The 20,542-nt window shown below is 46.5% G+C and overlaps 1 protein-coding gene across 1 annotated transcript; it reads left to right on the top strand.

The window, feature by feature from the left end:
• The first annotated feature begins 416 nt into the window (after positions 1 to 416).
• Positions 417 to 19,228, top strand: NSFL1C (NSFL1 cofactor). Its single transcript, XM_044986363.1, has 9 exons — positions 417 to 573; positions 2,349 to 2,446; positions 9,662 to 9,736; positions 12,840 to 13,005; positions 13,389 to 13,481; positions 14,217 to 14,326; positions 15,031 to 15,168; positions 15,956 to 16,120; positions 17,288 to 19,228. Exons 1-9 carry the CDS (start codon positions 472 to 474, stop codon positions 17,448 to 17,450), a joined length of 1,110 nt encoding a protein of 369 aa, XP_044842298.1. The 5' UTR covers positions 417 to 471; the 3' UTR covers positions 17,451 to 19,228.
• Positions 19,229 to 20,542: the final 1,314 nt, after the last annotated feature.

Here is a 20,542-nt window from a genome sequence, read left to right as displayed (position 1 = left end):
CGCGGAGACTGTGACAGGGCTGGGAACTGAGCCCTCATCCCCTGAGCTCGGCGGAGCCGGGGTCCTCACGTCACGCACCCCAGAAGCGCCCTAAGCCCCAGCGCCGACTGGTCCTGGGAACCGTCCGTGTCTCTCCCTCCCTTGGCCCAGCACCTGGGGGTGTGAGTGGGGGTCAGATGCAGGAGGCGACTGAGCACCCAGGATGGACCGTGGTGGGACGGGACCCACGTGGGAACCGGCGACTCCAGGGGCCGCTGCGTTTCCACCTCCCCCCAGCAGAGGGCAGCGTGTCCGCCTCTGCGCCCGGCCGGAAGCCTCCCGCTCAAGGAGCTGCAGGCGGCGCTGGGCGCCGGCAGGTGGCGCTGTGGGCGGCGCGCGTTTCCGCACGGAGGGCTTTGAGCGCTGCACGCCCGGCCCGCCAGGCGCGGCCTCCGGCGCGGGCCGGGGGGGATTGGCCGCTGCACCGGGAAGATGGCGGATCGGCAGGAGGCGCTGAGGGAGTTCGTGGCCGTGACCGGGACCGAGGAGGAGCGAGCCCGCTTCTTCCTGGAGTCCGCGGGCTGGGACCTGCAGGTAGCGCCGGGCCGGGCAGCGGGCGGGCGGCCGGGGGAGGGGCCGCCGCGGAACCGCACCGTCATCCCGGCGGGGGGGGGACCCGGCCTGGTCTCCCCTCCCCCTCCGGCTCGTCCCCCACCCCCCGCGGGGCGGCCTCCCTCGCCCCGGCCCAGACTCCGCTTTCACCGCTGGCCCGGCCCCGCTCCACTTGCTCCCCCCCCCAGCGCCTCCCCGGGCTCCGGCCGCTCTTCCTGCCGGGCGGGAGGGGGGGGGCTCATTGGGCGCGAGCCGGTGCCCGCGCGAGCAAAGGCCCCCCCCCAGGCCTGTTCTCCCAGGCGCCGCACCCCTGACCTGGCCACTGGCTCCTCCGTGTGAGCCCGTCACAGAGACCGTGTCTGCTGCAGGCTGGGGGCGGGTAACTCAGGCGCTTCCTGGAGCTGGGCGCCTTTCTCAAGATGTGGCGTCAGTTAGTTCCCAGGCCTCCTGTAAATCCCTGCAGGCTTCTCTTGCATGACAGAAACCGAGTCTCTGCCCTCCCTTCGCTTTTCTCTAGCACATCGGGTTCATCCAAAAACCTCAAAGCACCTTACTGGCATTAATTAGGCCTCACAGAGCCATTGGCATAAGTATTATCCAGCTAGGGAAACCAAGGCACAGTAATGAAGTGACTTGTCTAGCCACGTTCACACAGTGATGGAGCCAGGAGTCTTGACTCACAATATTGTGCAGTAATGCGCCTCCCCTCTATACCTGTTATACTTTAATAATAACTGAAACTCTTTAGAGGCAGATTAAATCATCAAGTGAAAGAACTGAGTGACAAATCACTTCCTTTTGTAATTTTGAAACCTTACAAATATCTGTGTAACTGATTGAGGCAATCTATTCAGGTAAATAATGTTTATCACTGAGTTTTGTTAGCTTGAGGTATAAGATTCCATAGATGTGTGATTAACCCAAACAGGCACTGGTCCTCTCATATATATTAAGAGCACTGAAAATTCCTCTGATTATCCTAATTTCAGCTGACTGAAACTATTCCAAGTCTATGCAATATGCTTAATCAAGGTTGTGTATGATACAGACTCCTGCATTTAGCCAGTTAGGTAGAGTGGAATGATCTGTGAATAGTATCCACCTGGTCAGAAGTGGTGAAAACCAGTTATTGCTAGTACAGATTTAGCCATGGTGTGAACAGGACCCGAAAATTGTAAGTGAATGTGTGATCACCAGTTTGACCAATTGCCTTTTTCCCTGCAAACTTACCCTCTGGCCATGTCTACACTAGCACATTTAATTAAGGGCTTGTGTATACTTGGAAATTTACTGAAATAGCTATTCTGTAATAATTATTTGTGTATAAATCCTCACGAAGATACTCTTATTCTGGAATAAGGCTGCCTTTTTCAGATTTGGCTAAATCCGCTTTAGAAGTAGATTAAACTAAATCAGAACCAAGCACCCTTCTTCTGGAATAAGTATCCCCACAAGGAGTTATTCCAGAAGAGCCATTTCTGTGAATTTCTGAGTGTAGGCAACCCCTACCATGGCAGTAAAAAACTGGAAGCTGCTAGATGAGCCTTGTTTCTGCTAAGACTCCTGAAGGTGGAAACTGGTTTGTAAAATTCCTTAGAGTAGATGTGGTTTAAGCGATTGGGTGTGACAAAAGTTCTCAGTAAATGCAGTATATTAACCCTTTTAATAGATATAGTTCTGACATCTTTCTGACTGCAATGATGTACAAGGTGATTGGGCTTATTCTTTTAAAACCTACTGTAATTCTGTCCTTTCAGATTGCTCTAGCTAGTTTCTATGAGGATGGGGGTGATGAAGACATTGTGACGCTTCCTCAGCCAACTGCCAGCTCTGTATCCAGAGGCACTGCACCCAGGTGAGGAGACACTTTCCAAATTATATGGGCCTCTTCATTAAGCAGTTATACATGTGGGGGTGGAAGTCACTTATCAAAGTACTTATACTATGCTCATCACATTGCTGTATAACAGTTATCAGCGAAGACATCCATGAATTCTGTTCAGCTTTATTTCGTAAGTTTCTTTAGCCTTTGTGAAAACCCCAGCAGTGTTATATTCCCCTGTCTTGGATGGTATTGCACATTTTATCCAAAGAACTGTGTAGAATGATTTTACCTCATTGCTCAAGAAGAATGGATTATTCTATTTTAGTTTGCTTTGGGGCCAGACGAGAACTCAGTAGATTGAGCTAAACATTTTCTGTAATACAGATGAGATCTGCACAATACCATAATTCTCTAGAATAGTTTGCAATTCTATACATTGCCTATCTGAGGATGCCAAGGCACTTTACAAGCTTGAATGAATTTGGCCTCATCCTATGCCTGTGAAATAGGAAAATATTATCCCCATTTTACAGATGAGGGATCTGAAGCACAGAGATTATCATCTGATTGGTTAGTTGTCTGTGTGAGATGAATGTGATGGTCTAAATCCAGATTCTAGTGGATAAGTGTCCACATCACAAAAAATTGCTATTTCAGTTAGCACCCTGTGACGGAGCGATTCTGGCGGGACCCAACTGAGAGTGCCAAATCAGGACCAATTGCTCAAACAGGGCAGTCACAGCCCTAGGCTGGGGTTTTTCCACCTCTAAGGCCAACCAAACCAGCCAGACAAAAAGGACTTTGGTCTCACCCCACTGGCTAACCACAAGTCACACAAGCAATTTCCTTAGACACTCCAGTCTCCCAGCATCACCACCAGTGCACTCGTCCTGGGGATGAATGGTTATGAAAACCAACACCCCAATAAAAGAAAACGGTTCCCTCGATCCCAAAGGACCAAGCCCCAGACCCAGGTCAATATACACATCAGATCTTACCCACAAATCACGCTGTTGCCAATCCTTTAGAATCTAAAATCTAAAGGTTTATTTACAAAGGGAAAAAGGTGGAAATGAGAGATAGAATTGGTTAAATGGAATCAATTACATACAGTAATGGCAAAGTTCTTAGTTCAGGCTTGCAGCAGTGCTGGAGTAAACTGCAGGTTCAAATTGAGTCTCTGGAATGCATCCCCCACTGGGATGGGTCGTTCAGTCCCTTGTGTAAAGCTTCAGTTTGTAGCAAAGTCCTTCCAGAGGTCAGAAGCAGGATTGAAGACCAGATGGAGATGAAGCATCAGCCTTATATAGGCCTTTCCAGGTGTAAGAATCTCTTTGTCTTCACTGTGGAAATTTACAGCAAGATGGAGCCTGGAGTCACATGGGCCAGTCCCTGCATACTTTGCTGAGTCACAAGGCGTGTCTGCCTTCTCTCCATGGGTCCATTGTGTCCTTAATGGTCCTTAATGGGCCATCAAACAGGCTAGGCAGAGCTAACACCAGCTTGTCTGGGAGGCTTCCCCCAGAAGCACAGCACAAACTTGAAATACAGACAGCATAGAGCCAACATTCATAACTTCAACTAAAAATGATACAGACATATAGACAGCATAATTATAATCAGCAACCCAGAACCTGGTCTTAGACACCTTATATGACCCCCTTTACTTAGGATTTGGTGCCACTACAGGACCTTGGTTGCAACCCATGTTCTATATGGTCCCCATTTATATCAATAACGTCACACCCCCAACGCAAAATTGATGCAGGAAGGGATGACAAAACATCGCTGACTGCATCCCAAGAGCCCCCTTTCCTTGGGTCTGTCTCACTACAGCTAGTGTTGGGCTAGAGGCCGTACCAGTGTATAACCGAAATGGTTTATCAAAGTCATGTTCAATAACATGAATGAATCTTTTTACAAACTTAAGGTATAACTTGGTTAGCTTTTGCAGCATGGTTCCTGTATGTTTCAGGTGATCTTGCCAAGAGCTAAAGAAAACAGCTACTTTATCCATACCAGCTTTGGCCAATGTTTTGAACCCAATTAACATTAAACCAATGTAGATATTGATGTTGTTCATAGTACAGGACTTTCGGCATTTAGCCATGAACGCAATATGGTAGTGTGCCTCAGTTTCCCCTTTCATACAGCACATCAGGTCTGGAATGTATTTTCCCCTGTGAAAAGTTCCAACACTGTTTACAGGCATTAACTGTGAAACATCTGTATAGCAAGGCCCTTTAACATAAAGTGGGTTTTCATGTATTCCTTTCAACATGTTCAAGGGATTTTCCAAAAGATTAGGCACATTATACATTGTTACAGTTAGCATTAGCAATAACAACAAATTGATTGCAAGTGTCCATCTACAAACATGTTTGTCATGCCACATCCTTGGCTCAATACCATTGGAGTTTGGGCCTTTTAGGGTTAACCTGTGAGTTCCCTTTGCAAAATTCAGTCTTCTCTTTCCTTCTTGTCCTTTAGGATTAAACCCTGATTTCTCTTGCTTAACAGAGATCACTGCCTGATGGGGTGGGCCCTCTGTGCTAACAGCTATTAGCAAGTCTTTCTTCTCCCTGCCAGCCAAGTAATTCGCATCAACACAGACACTAGCTTTTAACTCTTCAGCTGCTATGGATTCCAAGGCTGGACTTTGTCTCACAGAGGTACCACACAAATCCAAAGAGTCTGAGGGTGAGAGCTGGCTTGCTCTCCCCTGCCTCCTCAAGCATTCAGCCATAAAACTGTTCTGCTTTGAAAAACCAGTAACTGAATCTGTCCTCAGATCCTGAAGCACAGACTGCTCACTTACCGATTCAGCATGGAGACATTCCTGTCCCAACAGCATTGTCTCCCCAACAAGCTGGCTACACACAGCCAGGTGGTTATAGGGCTGCTCAACTTCCTTAACAGCTTCTACTCCACCTGAGACCTTTTCAAAGCTGCCCACACTGGATCTTTCAAAAGGAAAGTCAGTGGATCCATTCACAACAGAAAATTTCTGGCTGTTAGGAACTGAAACTTCCCTGATTAAATCACTTTTACACCCTTCAGTTGCAGTAAACTGCTTGCACAGGCTACCATGAGGATTCCTTTCCCTAGGAGCTTCTCTAAGCAGCAATTCACCCCTCACAGAAATTCTGCCCTTCCCCTCTCCACCTAGGGCTTGCTTTACAGGAACACTTCCCTGAGCAACCACAGCCGCTTTCTGGGTCTCACCTACACTTAGACTCACTTCAGGCCCCACAGGCGGATTTCTACACAATCCCCTTTTAGGCACACCTACAGACTTTCTAGATAACAGGTCAGAAGCAGTCTCCTTCCCTTGGCCATGAACAAGTTCAGGAATCTTTTCCTTCTTGCTACAAGTTGTCAAACTGTCAGTAAGTAACACCATTAAATCACCTTCATGCTCTCCTTGTGCCCTGGCTAGGGTATCACCCTGATCAGACAGAGTTGCTACACCCTTTTCCAACCACACATTAGCAACTGGCAAACTACAAGCACCAGAATTGTCTGTTCTCTGGGATTTTGCTAAGACACTAACTGGATGCAACCTAGTCACAGTGCCATTTTCCCCAGCAGACACAAACTCAGGACCATTCCCTTCCTGGGCTTTAGCTGTATTTACAACCAACTTCGAGACAACTGAATCACCCTCAACCATCACAGGCTGAAAGGCCCCTTCTGTTTGCTCCACAGACACAGAAGAGCCGGAGACACATTCTCCTTCACCAGACACACAGCTTGGGATTTCATTTCCCTCGTCCCAGCACACAGGGCTGTTCACAGACAACTGCTTGGAGACTGGGGTAGCTTCCTTCATAGGCAAGTCAATACTCCTGACAGAGACAGGCACATTCCCTCCACTGTCACATTTCTCCACACAGGAAACAGGTAAGGGATATGGACACTCATCTTCCACTATCCCTCCCTTCCCAAACTGCTGATTAGACAAAGCCATCAGCTCACAAGGCTGCCTAGGCTCCTCCAAACTTTCCCTACCAGGCACATTGCCTCTCCCAACAGATAAGCTGCTGCTCTTTTCACTACACTGAGCTACTTTTAGCAAATCACAGTTACCCATTTCAGGTTTACTTCTACAAGCTGCACTAGCCACCAATCCATTACCCATTACAAATTTACCCTCTCCTTCCTTAGTTAGGGCTTTAACCTGACCATCTACTTTAATCTGCTCCTGAGAAACATTTTCCTCCCCAATGAGATCTTTCTGCTCTTGATCTAACTCCAGATTTCCTTCTGAGACATCAGACAGACATTCAGAAACTTCATTCCCAGACACGCTGCTTCTTGGCACAGACAAACCTTTGGAGCAACCCACCTCAGGCAAATCATTGCCCACACTAGACACAGGTTTAAGATCATTCCTCTCCTGTGACTGGCTACCTGGATTGAACAAAGCTTTAACATTTTCCCCAATTAAAAGATCTTTAGGCAATAACTTCCTGACGCCAGCTATCACTTCATGCTGAGCCCCATTCCACTCAAGGTGGATTCTGGCTAAAGGCACACAGACAGTAAACTCACAGAGGATCACAACATTCACACTCTGATTTGGTAAATAATCTTCCTCTTTGACCAGATCTGCTTTAACAAGAGTGATGTTAGAAGCCATAATTTGCCCTAAACAGCTTTTACCATTGACTTTTACACATTCTATGAATTTTCCATTACCATTCCCATCCATAGCACTGGCACAATTTATGGGGCCACCCCCTACTGAACACACAGTAACAGCATTGACATAAAAGGTGGCATTGTTGGGGTACATTTGGTTATCCCCACACAACTGCTCAGAGTTATACAACATACCAACATTGTTACAAACTGGACTTTCAAGAGGATACAGTCTCTGCTGTTCTTCCATTGCTTTTTTGACTTGGAGTTGGAGTCTAGCTGTCTCCTGTTGCATCTGTCGAGTCTCCTCCTCAGCAGCCAGCAGCTCCAGACGCCTCTTACGAGCTTTTTCTTCTCTCTTAGCAACTTCTTTCTTTCTCTCATCAGCCTCTTTCTCCATTCGAATTTCTGCCAGTTCTTGCTCATAATCAAACTGCAGGCTGTCTCTCAAGGCTTGCAGTTTCCTTGCTTTTCCTGATGCTCTCTGTCTCATGGTCACTGATCTTTAACCAACCAAACTCTCAATCCCAAAGTTAAAATTTGGATAGCGTGGGGTTCTGACCCAAAGCTTAATTGACCTGGTTCTGTGGATCCAAGCACGACTACGCCACTGTGACGGAGCGATTCTGGCGGGACCCAACTGAGAGTGCCAAATCAGGACCAATTGCTCAAACAGGGCAGTCACAGCCCTAGGCTGGGGTTTTTCCACCTCTAAGGCCAACCAAACCAGCCAGACAAAAAGGACTTTGGTCTCACCCCACTGGCTAACCACAAGTCACACAAGCAATTTCCTTAGACACTCCAGTCTCCCAGCATCACCACCAGTGCACTCGTCCTGGGGATGAATGGTTATGAAAACCAACACCCCAATAAAAGAAAACGGTTCCCTCGATCCCAAAGGACCAAGCCCCAGACCCAGGTCAATATACACATCAGATCTTACCCACAAATCACGCTGTTGCCAATCCTTTAGAATCTAAAATCTAAAGGTTTATTTACAAAGGGAAAAAGGTGGAAATGAGAGATAGAATTGGTTAAATGGAATCAATTACATACAGTAATGGCAAAGTTCTTAGTTCAGGCTTGCAGCAGTGCTGGAGTAAACTGCAGGTTCAAATTGAGTCTCTGGAATGCATCCCCCACTGGGATGGGTCGTTCAGTCCCTTGTGTAAAGCTTCAGTTTGTAGCAAAGTCCTTCCAGAGGTCAGAAGCAGGATTGAAGACCAGATGGAGATGAAGCATCAGCCTTATATAGGCCTTTCCAGGTGTAAGAATCTCTTTGTCTTCACTGTGGAAATTTACAGCAAGATGGAGCCTGGAGTCACATGGGCCAGTCCCTGCATACTTTGCTGAGTCACAAGGCGTGTCTGCCTTCTCTCCATGGGTCCATTGTGTCCTTAATGGTCCTTAATGGGCCATCAAACAGGCTAGGCAGAGCTAACACCAGCTTGTCTGGGAGGCTTCCCCCAGAAGCACAGCACAAACTTGAAATACAGACAGCATAGAGCCAACATTCATAACTTCAACTAAAAATGATACAGACATATAGACAGCATAATTATAATCAGCAACCCAGAACCTGGTCTTAGACACCTTATATGACCCCCTTTACTTAGGATTTGGTGCCACTACAGGACCTTGGTTGCAACCCATGTTCTATATGGTCCCCATTTATATCAATAACGTCACACACCCTAGCAGGTAGCTCAACAGAAACACAGAGGATCAATAGACGTGTAACCTGAACTCCATTCACCTTTAACAGAGGCTCCCTAGAACAAGGCAGCATAGGATACCTTCCATTTTTGGGGGTTATGCCATAACTATTCTGTGGATAAATAAAGGTTCCTAAATCCAGTACATCTGCAGGGAAATGACTGAAGATTACATTGGTTGTGTTCGTGACCCCTTTTCAAGCATTGTGCGTACACCCACCTGGTATTTGTAGATGTGATGGGGAGAGGCTCAGATACTTGGAGACTGATTCACCACTCTTACACCAGTTTTACACCAATGTGACTCGATGGTCCAGTGGAGTGAAGAATCAGGTCCCTAGGATTGGAAGGGACCCAGATTAATCCACTGTATAAGTGCAGAAATTCTTCCACTCCAGCTTTCTTCAATCCAGGTTCCTTTTTTTCTCTTGTACAGAAACCTTTCAGATCTTTCTTTACATATCATAGACACAAGGCACAAACCTATTTATTTCTAGCGATCTCTTAGATATGTTTAGACTATTCTAAGAGTGTGTGTTGTTGGGTTTAGTTGTGGTGGGGGAGGGCGCTAAGAGTAGGATATTCTCCCTTATTTTGACAACAGTCCCCAAGAGGGAAAGAGCAGGTGGGCTTTGCTGAATGGTTAATGAGGACAGCAATAGTACCTGTCCCCTCTGAGCTGCCATTTGATCAGTATATAGAGGGTGTTTAATTAGTGCAAGAACTGAAGTTCAGTGGAAATAAATGCTGCTTAACCCAGATGCATAGTAAAGGACAGCAGCACAACATAACAGCCACTTTCCTGCTTGTATAGTTCACGTTACATGGCTGATACAGATCTGTCTCTTTGGGGAATGTGTGTGCTCATTTGGTTATCTTTTCACAGTGACCACCGGGTGACATCATTCAGAGACCTTGTTCATGCTCAAGAAGATGATGATGAAGAGGAAGAGGGACAACGGTCAGTCTCCGGTTAAATGTGTAAACCATATGGTGTTTTGTCTTGTGGGGGAGCATGGAATTGTACAGAACCTTATTTAAATCTGTATTTTAACCACTGCTGATGAGTATCACGTTTTCGTGCTCACTGAGTCTTATTCTGAAAGGCTAGTCAATGAAAATGGTTTCTGCAAGACCAGGCTTAGCGCTGTTTGTAGAAATGTTCTGTACTGGTTTGTGAGTTGTGAGATGTTAAATTCAGTGGTGATCAGTACAGTTCTGAATGCATTTCCTTCTCCCCGTTGTTTACAGAAGTTAATTTCAGGGCCTGCACAATGAGTGTTTGCACTTTGGCTAGAGCAGTGAGCCCCAGCACTCCTGTGTCGTTGGTTGAGACGCTGCTGTGTGGGAATGCAGTTGCAGTTCTCCTTTTCATCTGGGTTTTTCCCATCTTTTGAGCATCATTTAGGAAACGTTAGTGGGAAATTTCCTGCAGTGACAGCTGTAATGACAGCTAGTGAGGAGAGCTTTAAATTAGATGCAAAAGGGGCAAGTGAGACAAGCCCACAGGCAGGTATAAAACAAAGCGATGTTAACAGAGGACTCAATGTTGAGGGGTGGGGGGAGCAGGAATGGAAAATTACGGTAGGGTCATAGGAGCAACAAGAGGGGCAGCAGCAATGGGGGAAGTTGCTCAACCTCTTAGATGTCTATATTCACAAATGCCAGGAATATGGGGAGTAAACCAGAAGAACTGGAAGTATTAGTCCGTAAGCTAAATTATGACTTAATTGGCATCACAGAGACTTGGTGGTATAGTGGGGTTATGGCTTGTTCAGGAAGGAGAGGCCAGGGAGGAGGTGTTGCATTGTACCTCGCTGTGTACTCTTGCTCTGAGCTCCAGAAGGAGGTGAGAGTCAGACCAGTTGAAAGTCTCTGGATGAAGGTAAAAGGAGGGGGGGAAATGGGCGATGTCATGGTCTCTATAGACTAAGAAATCAGGAGGAAGAGGTGGATGAAGCGTTTTGAGAACAAATAACAGAAATATACAAAACACAAGTATTAATGGGGGACTGTAACTACCCAGACATCTGTCGGATATTTTGGGTTTTGCTGTATTATTTTTCCAAAAAATTCTTGGAATGTGTTAGAGGACGGTTTTTTGTTTCAGAAAATGATGGAAGTAATCAGTGGGACAGCCATTTTAGATTTGATTCTGGCTAGTAAGGAGGAATTGATTGAAAAATCTGAAGGTTCAAGGCAATTTGGGTGAAAGTGATCATGAAATGTGAGATTTCATGATTTTAAGGAATGGAAGGAGAGAGAGTAGCAATGGACTTAAAAAAGCAGAGTAACAAACTCAGAACTGGTAGGTAAGGTCCCAAAAGGAGTTCAGCAAAGATGGCAGTTTCTCAGAGACAGTATTAGGGGCTCAATAGGAAACCATGCTGATGCGAGGGAAAGATAGGAAGAATAGTAAGGGTACGTCTACACTGCAAAGAAACACTCGCTGCACCAAGTCTCAGCGCCCCGGTCAACTGACTCGGTCTCACGGGCCTTGGGCTATAGGGCTTAAAAATAGCAGTGTGTATGTTCTGGCTTGGGCTGCAGCCCGGACTCTGAAACCCATATAACATTCTGGTAAGCAAACTAGGAAATGTGGCCTAGATGAAATTATTATAAAATGGGTGCACAACTAGTTATCAGTGGTTCACTGCCAGACTTGGAGGGCATATCTAGTGAGGTCTGCAGGATCAGGCCTGGGTCTGATATTAGTCAGCATTTTCATTAATGACTTGGATAATGAAATGGAGAATACGCTTATAAAATTTGCAGCTGACACCAAGCTGGGGGAGGGGTTGCTAGCACTTTGGAGGACATGATTAGAATTCAAAATGACCTTGACAAATTGGAGAGTTGGTCTGGGATCAACAAGATGAAATTTAATAAAGACAAGTGCAAAATACTGCACTTAGTAAGAGAAAATCAAATGTACAACTACAAAATGGGTGATAACTGGCTAGGAAGTAGCGCTGCTGAAAGGAATCGGGGGGTTATAGTGGATCACAAATTGAATACAAGTCGTCAATGCGGTGCAGATGCTAAAAAGGTTAATATTCTGGTGTGTATTCACAGGAATGTTTAAAAGACACAGGAGGTAATTGTCTCCCTATACTCAGCATTGGTGAGGCCTTTAGCTGGAGTACTGTGTCCAGTTCTGGGCACTGCACTATAGGAAAGATGTGGACAAATTGGAGAGAATCCAAAGGAGCGCAACAAAAATGATGACAGATTTAGAAAGGTTAAAAAAGTGAGCATGTTTAGTCTTGAGAAAAGAAGGCTGAGAGAGGACTTGGTAAGTTTTCCAATATGTTAAGGGCTGTTATAAAGAGGACACTGATGAGTTCCTCTCCATGTCCACTGAAGGTAGGACAAGAAATAATCCACTTAATCTGCAGCAAGGGAGATTTAGGTTATATATTAGGATAAACTTCCTAACTATAAATGTAGTTAAATTATGGAAATGGCTTCCAAGGGAGGTTGTGGAATCCCTGTCATTGCAGGACTTTAAGAGCGAGTTAGACAAACACCCTGTCAGGGGTGGTCTCAGTTTACTTGATTGTGCCTCAGCGCAGGTGCTGGACTGGATGATCTCGCGAGGGCCCTTCCAGCCCTACGTTTCTCTGATTCTATAAGTAGTTTACGGGTGACATGCAAAGCAAATTGAATGAAGCCATACAGTATCCCTGTGAGGTGGCCAAGTATATAAACGCTCTTACTGATGGGTAAATTAAGGCACAGATCAGTTCAGTGACTTAAGTTGGTTGTGTATCTGTCAATAGAATCCAGGATAGCAGATAACCAGTCCCATTAGACTAGATTCTCCCCCCGCCACCCATTTGTTAAATGTGAGAGCTTTATAATATATAATAATAATAATATACTACTACTAATAATATAACAAACTGTGCAAGAACAAAAACTGTGTGGGCAGCCACATCCTGGACCTGAAACTCAGTCTTATCCTGTAACCTCTTGGGGCTTCTCAGGTCCATGTCCTGGAAAATCATTTGTCCAAGTAACTAACCCCAAGTCCCTAGATGATAAATGTGTGTTCTGTTCAGGTTTTATGCTGGGGGCTCGGAGAGAAGTGGGCAGCAGATCGTTGGCCCTCCAAGGAAGAAAAGCCCCAATGAGCTGGTGGAGGATCTGTTCAAAGGAGCTAAGGAGCACGGAGCGGTGGCTGTCGATCGGCCGGCTAAGAGCCCCGGCGAGAGCAGCAGAGCAAAAGTGAGGAATGCTGGGGTCTTCTTTCCTTTCCTTATTTAAATCTGTTTTTAATGGAGTTGTTCTCCCTCCACCAGCTCAGTGACAGCTGTTCTATATTGGTGAGTTCTGGGATTATCTTGTGAGTACAGCTGTATCCAAACCCCTCCATTAGAGCTGATCTAGGATGTGCGCCATAATGGCAAGAAAAGCTAATTCGCAGTGTCAGATGATTAATTGGCTAACAAGTTGGCCACTGCAGCTTTGAGATGTTATGTAGCTTATAACCGTATTGCTGGTACAGTGAAGTCCATGTTTTCACATGGTGATGTTCGTGAAGGGGAAGCAAGCATTGTCTGGGTGCATATCAGTCTGTAATCTCTTCTACATGCCTCTCTCTCTTGTAGCCCTTTGCAGGGGGAGGGTACCGCCTTGGAGCTGCTCCGGAGGAGGAGTCGGCCTATGTGTCAGGAGAGAGGAGGCAGCATTCTGGGCAGGATGTGAGTAGCTCTCACCTTTCAACTTTGCAAAAATCTTCCTTGGTGGATTATTTTATTTATCTACAGTGTCTGTTTCCCCTCTTGATGAGCCCAGAGAAGGCAATGGACATAGAAGGCTGAGGTGCAGTAAGCCTAGCTTGGGTAAATTCTTAGACTGGAGAGTGCTCTTTGCTCCAGTGTAGATTTAATGAATAATCAAGTGTTCTGTAGGCAGTGTTCTGCTGAACTGTTAATTAAAAACCTGGAAGCTCCACATAGGCTCAAGGACCTTTTATCAACATCTCTAGCTGTGAATTTAATGCTCCTGAAAGAGGTGGTGTATAGAAAGCACTGGAGAATGAAATTCCCTGTATCCCCACGGGAGGAACAGCAGCAGTAGCAGTGTAGGCTTCTCTCCCCTGCCTGACCAGTGTGTTCCATTGTGAGCTTGGTGGGGCCACCTCTGGGGTGGGCGTGTGGGTCAGTCTCCCTGTCCCATGTGCTCCTTGGCTTTTTAACCAGACCTGCCAAAAAAGAGGGTGATCTGTGATGGTAGCTTTGTTGTGGAGTGATACCACCGAGCAGCCAGCAGATGGTTTTTTTCTTTCTTTTGTCTGGGTTGGCTTAGAGGAGTCCCCATTGGGGCACAGTCCTCTATTTGAAATTACCCAGATGTTCAGGCTTTTCACTGCCAGTCATTGCTGTGTGTTGTTAAGACACTGGTGAGGAGCTAACTTCTGCTTGGGGTGGTTGCAGGTACATATTGTACTGAAGCTGTGGAAGAGTGGATTCAGCCTGGACAACGGGGAGCTGAGGAGCTACCAAGACCCCTCCAATGCCCAGTTTCTGGAGTCTATCCGCAGAGGGTATGCAGCATGAGGGTTGGGGGAACCTCTGATGGGGTGTGCCTGAGAAGGAAGAGCCTGTATGCTAAAATATAGCAATGTAGGAAATCCAGCATGCTGGGAATCAGAGCTTCATATAAATAGCTCATTTCGTCTGAAGCATTCTCATAAGTATCTTAACGTAGTAGCAGTGGGGTGGGTCAAATACTGCAGTTGCCTTTCTATCAGGTATTTAGCTGTGGAAGCAGCCCCATCCCATGAAGGGATGTGACTTTGAGGATTAGAAGTGAGGGAACAGTCTCGTCCATATGTGGGATGCAGACTCCTGAGGATTACAAAAGGCAGGTTATCCCAAATGCAGGCTAGTGTGAGAAACCTTTCATGTGTGTTAGGCCCTGGGAAGGTGAGTCCTCCTCAAATCCTGCTTAGCTGATGAGATGATGATGAAAGGATGCTTTGATTCCTGGGGACAGGAGGGAAGGTTTCTAAGAGCCTCTGATGGGACTGGCATTTGTGGTGACAGTTCCCTGGGCAGCATAAATAGGAAACAAGCATTATCTGGGTGCATGTTCTGTAATCTCTTCTGCATGCCTGTCTCTGTTGTAGCACCATTTTGAAGCTGCTCCGGAAGAGGAGCCCATCTATGTATCAGGAGACCGCAGAAGGTAGTTTTCAGCGCTTCATGTATGGATTTTTATTACAATGCACATTCTTCTTGCTTCCAGGGAAGTCCCAGCTGAGCTCCGCAGGTTAGCACGCGGTGGACAAGTGAACTTGGATATGGAGGACCACCGTGACGAGGATTTTGTGAAATCCAAAGGTGCCTTCCGGGCTTTCACTGGAGAGGGGCAGAAACTGGGCAGGTGAGAAGACTGCAGTTCTGATTTGGTATCTGTTGTCATAGCCCATCTGAGCTCTCACAGTTTCTTTCTTTAATAAAACAGCAGTTGATTTGGCTGGCTGTTAGGATGAAGGAATAGGTGGCATTTTATAAGCAAGATTAATAGCATTTAATGTCGTAGGTGTTTTTAACAAATATGAAGGACTGGCTTTAACTCCTTGCTGTTAGTTCCCTATTGCAAACTCCTGTGAAGCAATTGCAAAATGGCATTGATGGCAGATATAAAGTGTGATGCAGAGATCAGAGCACAAGTCTCTGAGCCACAAACATGAGTTTGATTCCTGGCTCTGATCCTGATTCTGTGGCCTAGGTCAAATCACTTAACCTTTGTTTCCCCATGTGTAAAAAGAGGATAACATGGTGGTGATTAATCATTTAATGTTTGTAAATGCTAAATATTGTGTGTGATGTGCACCCTCAGTTATGGTGAAGAGATCAGTCCGAAGCAAGGAGATGGGGAGGTAATAGAGACCATGATTAGATGTCTGGGAGCATGGGAATGTCTAGGTGAGGTTTAGTTGGGGTTGGATTGGAAGGCAGGGGAAGTTGTATAATCTGTTGGCTCTGAGAGGTTGGTTTGGAGATTAGATAAGTGTCTGAGGGCCCCTGATGTGTCACTGGTTGGTTCCTGAGTTCCTGTTCTCAGTGCTAATATGTTTGCATCTGTGCCTCTTTTGTGGGAATCCTGATTCTTGGGCCCGGAAAGAGGTGGTTTATAAAATCTGTCCTCCATGTTTTCCTCCTCTTAGCACTGCCCCCCAGGTGATGGGCACCAGCTCTCCAGCACAGCAAGCAGAGAACGAAGCCAAAGCCAGTTCTTCTATCACCATTGATGAGTCAGAGCCCACCACCAACATACAAATCCGGCTCGCTGACGGCGGGCGATTGGTCCAGAAATTTAACCACAGCCACAGGTACAAGGGAACTGGAAACAGGTTACTAACTGGGAAGGCCTGAGTGACACTGCAAACTGTACACAGCTGGAGCAGATGTTAAAATCCTGGCTAGCCCGCTAAAGGGAGCTCTGGGGAGCCTTCTGTATAGGTGAATAGGAGCAGAATTACTGTGGGGTTTGGCGATGGTTAACTATTGATAGGATAGGATTTGTTTTCCTAATTGAGCTGGTGAGCTCTCATTTGAACACTTCAGTATTATCAGTGTAACTGTCTGTAGTGCCAGCTAAATTATCCCAAGGGCTTTGGACATCTTCAGATAATTAAGAAGCTTGTCTCAATTGACTTCTTCTGACTCTGAATACAAACTTGTTTGCTTAGCCACTCTCTCTTCACTGCAGATAGCTTGAGAGAGGAGATTCCCCTTTAAAACCGGTTCAGTGGGAGGAGCAAAATTAATTCCGTGGAGTCCATTGCTCAGTAGGATTTAAGCAGGTGACTTCTGTGCTGAAGTCCTGCTCAGCCAGCCAGTCTTGGAGAACACAGCTGGTCACCCATACTTTCCTCCAGTTCTTATAGGAGAATTGAACCACATCTCTGCTCAAGCAGGGGAGACTGGAAGACAAATCTCTTTTCCAGGCCCCCTTGTTATCCACAATGGTATCATGCCCCCTAAGGGTTCAGATAATCTGGGATCTGCTGCACTTAGGCAGAACGCTGCTCTCCTGCCCATCCAGCACTTTGTAAATGACACAGCACCTTTCATCCTGAAGGGATACCAAAGCATTTTACAAACGATACATCCAGGAATCTCTTGATTCACCAACGTGCCCAGACACCATGGTGATCTGCAGGTATTAAAAACTTTCTAGTACAGCCACCAACCACTGCACGTGTTTAAGGCAGGAAGTTACAAAGACTGTTTAGTTGTGACCACAGCTTATAGGTAGAAAGCAGTTTCATGTGTTATTTCAGGGGACTTGTGTGTCTGTAGAGATGTGCAACAGAAAATGAAAAGTCACCTTTAAAAGTAGCTGAAATGTGAAATCTGCTTAATGTGGCCTCTGCCGTTTGCTGGCAGTGTTGGTGCCGTGACATTGCAGGGGTTTAGGTTAGTCTGTTTCCCACACATTTGTGCAGTAAATGAAATAACAGGGTCACCATTGTGTGTTTGATCCCTTTGGACAGCATCCGTGACATCCGGCTCTTCATAGTGGATGCCCGGCCAGCGATGGCTGCTACCAGCTTTGTCCTCATGACCACCTTCCCGAATAAAGAGCTCTCTGACGAGGACCAAACCCTGAAGGAAGCCAACCTGCTCAATGCTGTCATCGTCCAGCGATTAATATAATGGAACCCACCTCTCTTCACGCGTCTACCTGCTGCGCGCATGTGTCGTTCGTCCTGTATGCGCACCTGCGCCATGCAGCAGTGTCACATCTACCTGTAGCTCTGGGTTCTTAGATCTTGGTTGGACTTTTTTCTCATTAGTTGCATTTCCCATGTTTTTGTGATGATCAGTGGACTTTAAAATAAATAAACAAAACATACCTGTTTTGAAAGAGGCTGCAGCCTATTGTGCCACAAATTCTCCCACTGGAGTTGTCCCAGTTGCTTTATGGATCACGTTACTGACTGTAGAGGAGGAGGGAGGTCTGCTGAAAGGGAGCTCAAAGGAAGTAGTTTCCATCCATGCTGGGGAAGAACGACTCCTATAGCAACCCATTACTCTTCGCTCCTCCTGAGCCTTATGCAAAATGCTTCCTTTGTTTCAGTGTGTTCAATAAAACCATCCCAGCTGATTGCCAGGCTGACACTGACATTGCTGTACCACCAGCACTAGCCGATAGAGCCATGGGGAGCCACAATTCTCTTGTACCGTATGTGGATTTGCATGTAGGGGCGTAAGGTTAATGCTTTTCTCATCCTTTTTGAGAAGTAAAGTTCTGATTTCCCCCTGCCCCCACTACAGGTTCTGACGTTCCTCACAGGAGAGCCCTGCATGGGACTAGTGTAGAGCTCTGCAGAGGGACTGGGGTCCTGCAGGACCCACCACCGTTCTAGCAGGAGCGGGATTAAAAAATGGTCCCATGCAGGGCTCTACCTCACAGCATCCAGCCTGGTCTAGTTGTTTTCTCCTCCCTCCATTAGGCAAGACTGTCTGCAGTTTTGCCTTGCTGTGTGCGGGGCTGCTTCATGGCTTTGGGAAGTACAGCCTGCTCCTTGGTTTCCTCCCCAGGAGGGCAGGATGCTGGATCTGCTGTGGAAGTGAATGGAAGTGAAAAGTGATAAAGGTGGATACACTCTATCTTAATGGAAAGTGGAGATTTTTGGTAAGGAATTTTACAAATGAATTGTTGAGCTGCTAGGAATGGCCGGGGTGTAACTCAAGGCTGGGGGGAAGAGATTAACCCTTTAATTTACTTTCTCACATTTGTTGAGGACCAGTATAGCTGCACACTTGGAGTCCTCTACTTTGTCTGTTTCACTGTTTGCATTTTGGGCTCAGGTCTCTTCTTTTATTAAGAATCCTGGGGGTGAATTCGGTGCTCCTAGAAATGAGGGGCTAATGGGATTAGCTTGAGCCAGGCGTGTAGTGCATGCAGGTTTGCCACCTAGTGCACCTCACGTCCCAGTGCACCTTGCGTCTGACTCGGTGTTCTGGATTTATCCCGTGCAGAGCCGGCCAGCTGTGCTGAATCATTAGCTTTGTGGCACCAGCTAATTCGATGCTACACTGAGACCAGTAGTATCGCTCTGATGCAAGTGTCTGAATTGTGACCACATGAGTTGTTAGAGCATGCATCCCATTTTCCAGGCTTAGTCCCGCGCGAGCTTAGCGCTCGAGCACTGTAACACTACCTCCCCTGATGCTTCACAGTTTTCTGTTCCTCGGAGAGCAGAGAACAAACACTAAGCATGCCTGCGCGGGGGAGGGGTCAGCAGGTTCCACAAGCTCAGCGTGAGAAACTTGCTTGGCTAGGTGCATCAAGCACAACAGGCAGGGGAGTGGATAGCAGACCTACTGGGGGTTGAATGAATTAGCATTTTTCATGATTAAATGGCTACACGATGTACGTAACGGCAAATGTTGTAAATTGTGAAAGTGACCATTAAAAAATAGGAAAATGTCTTCTGACCCTTTCTAATGTGACGCATGAAATTGTCCACATTTGTTGAGGAACAGCTGGCATCTGCTTTTGCACTCTGGGTGTGTGTTACTAGCAGGTTTGCTCTGTACGGAACAATCTTCAGCTAATTTGGCATTAATATCTTGGCAGTATTTGCTGTTCCACTGACGGTGAGCCACTGTGAGTTATGGAGTTAGGGCTTAGCACAGATTGTTTAATGCCGTAAGTGGCAACGTGTCACACTTCAGGATAAGGCGACTGTGTGATCAGCACTCAAAAGAGCATGAAGGTGGATTTTCCCCACAGCCGGAGTAGAGCCAGAGCTGCCGCATGCCGGGATGTTGGTTTCAAAGCGATTTGTCAGAGGAGAACTTGGATCTCACAATCGTTTGTCCCAAATGAACCTGCTTTCTTGTGCTGTAATGCCACCAAATGGCAGGCTCGCCTCAGCGTGCCCTATGGGGAGAGTGCATACGTAATAACCCACGTGCAGCAGAGGGCGCAACTGCCTGAGCGGAGCTAGAGGAGTTTAGTAAAGGAAGATAAATCCCCCATTTCCCCTCTAACTGGTGGTGGTTTTCCAAGAAAACTGAGGCAGGAGGCTAGCTTTCATTGTTGTCTCTGGCTGGGTGTGCCATAATGCATGTCAGCGAGTCAGTGTGATTCAGATTAGATTGCTTCAGACATGGGTTGTGATTGGGCTGGTTCTGCTGGACAACTGAAATAGTTTTGTAGCCTGGTTTCTATGAGAACCCTTGAAATCCCATGTGCTGTGATTTGGGGTAGATGGGTGTGGGGCGAGAGGGAGGTTTGATTTCAGACCATGTTCCCCAGCAGCTTTTCCATTATGAAAGGTGTATTACCTCTCCAAGCCAGAGGGTGGCACCGCGGCCAAGGTTTTTAGTGGGAAGCATCTGTGTTATTGAGCTGCCCGGGAGCGTTCAGCTCTGAATATCCGAGGAGCTTTGCAAGGCTTAACTCTCTATCACACACATTTGTGAAGCCTAGTTTCATATGCTCCCTTGTCGCCTTGCTCTGCTAATTCTCCTTCCCTTCTTCTCTCAGGCTTTCCTAGTAATGTGTAGTCCTCATCTCCTGGTAGCTTTGGTGATGGCTGCAGCATCTCACACTGCAGGGCTGTGTAGAGTTTGCCTGAGCACAGCAGTGCAAATGGATATAGATTTGCTATAACTACTACTAGTGACACGGGGGGGGCTTGTAAAGTCGCCTGGCTATCCAGTACCTGGGATCTTCCTGAGTCAAGCTTGTCTTCTTCAATAGGCAATATTAATAATAGACACAGGAAAATTAG

This window comes from Mauremys mutica, chromosome 13, assembly GCF_020497125.1.
Source record: "Mauremys mutica isolate MM-2020 ecotype Southern chromosome 13, ASM2049712v1, whole genome shotgun sequence".
NCBI lineage: Eukaryota > Metazoa > Chordata > Testudines > Geoemydidae > Mauremys > Mauremys mutica.
Note: the sequence above shows the minus strand (reverse complement) of the source record. Positions and strands in the feature narration are given on the sequence as shown.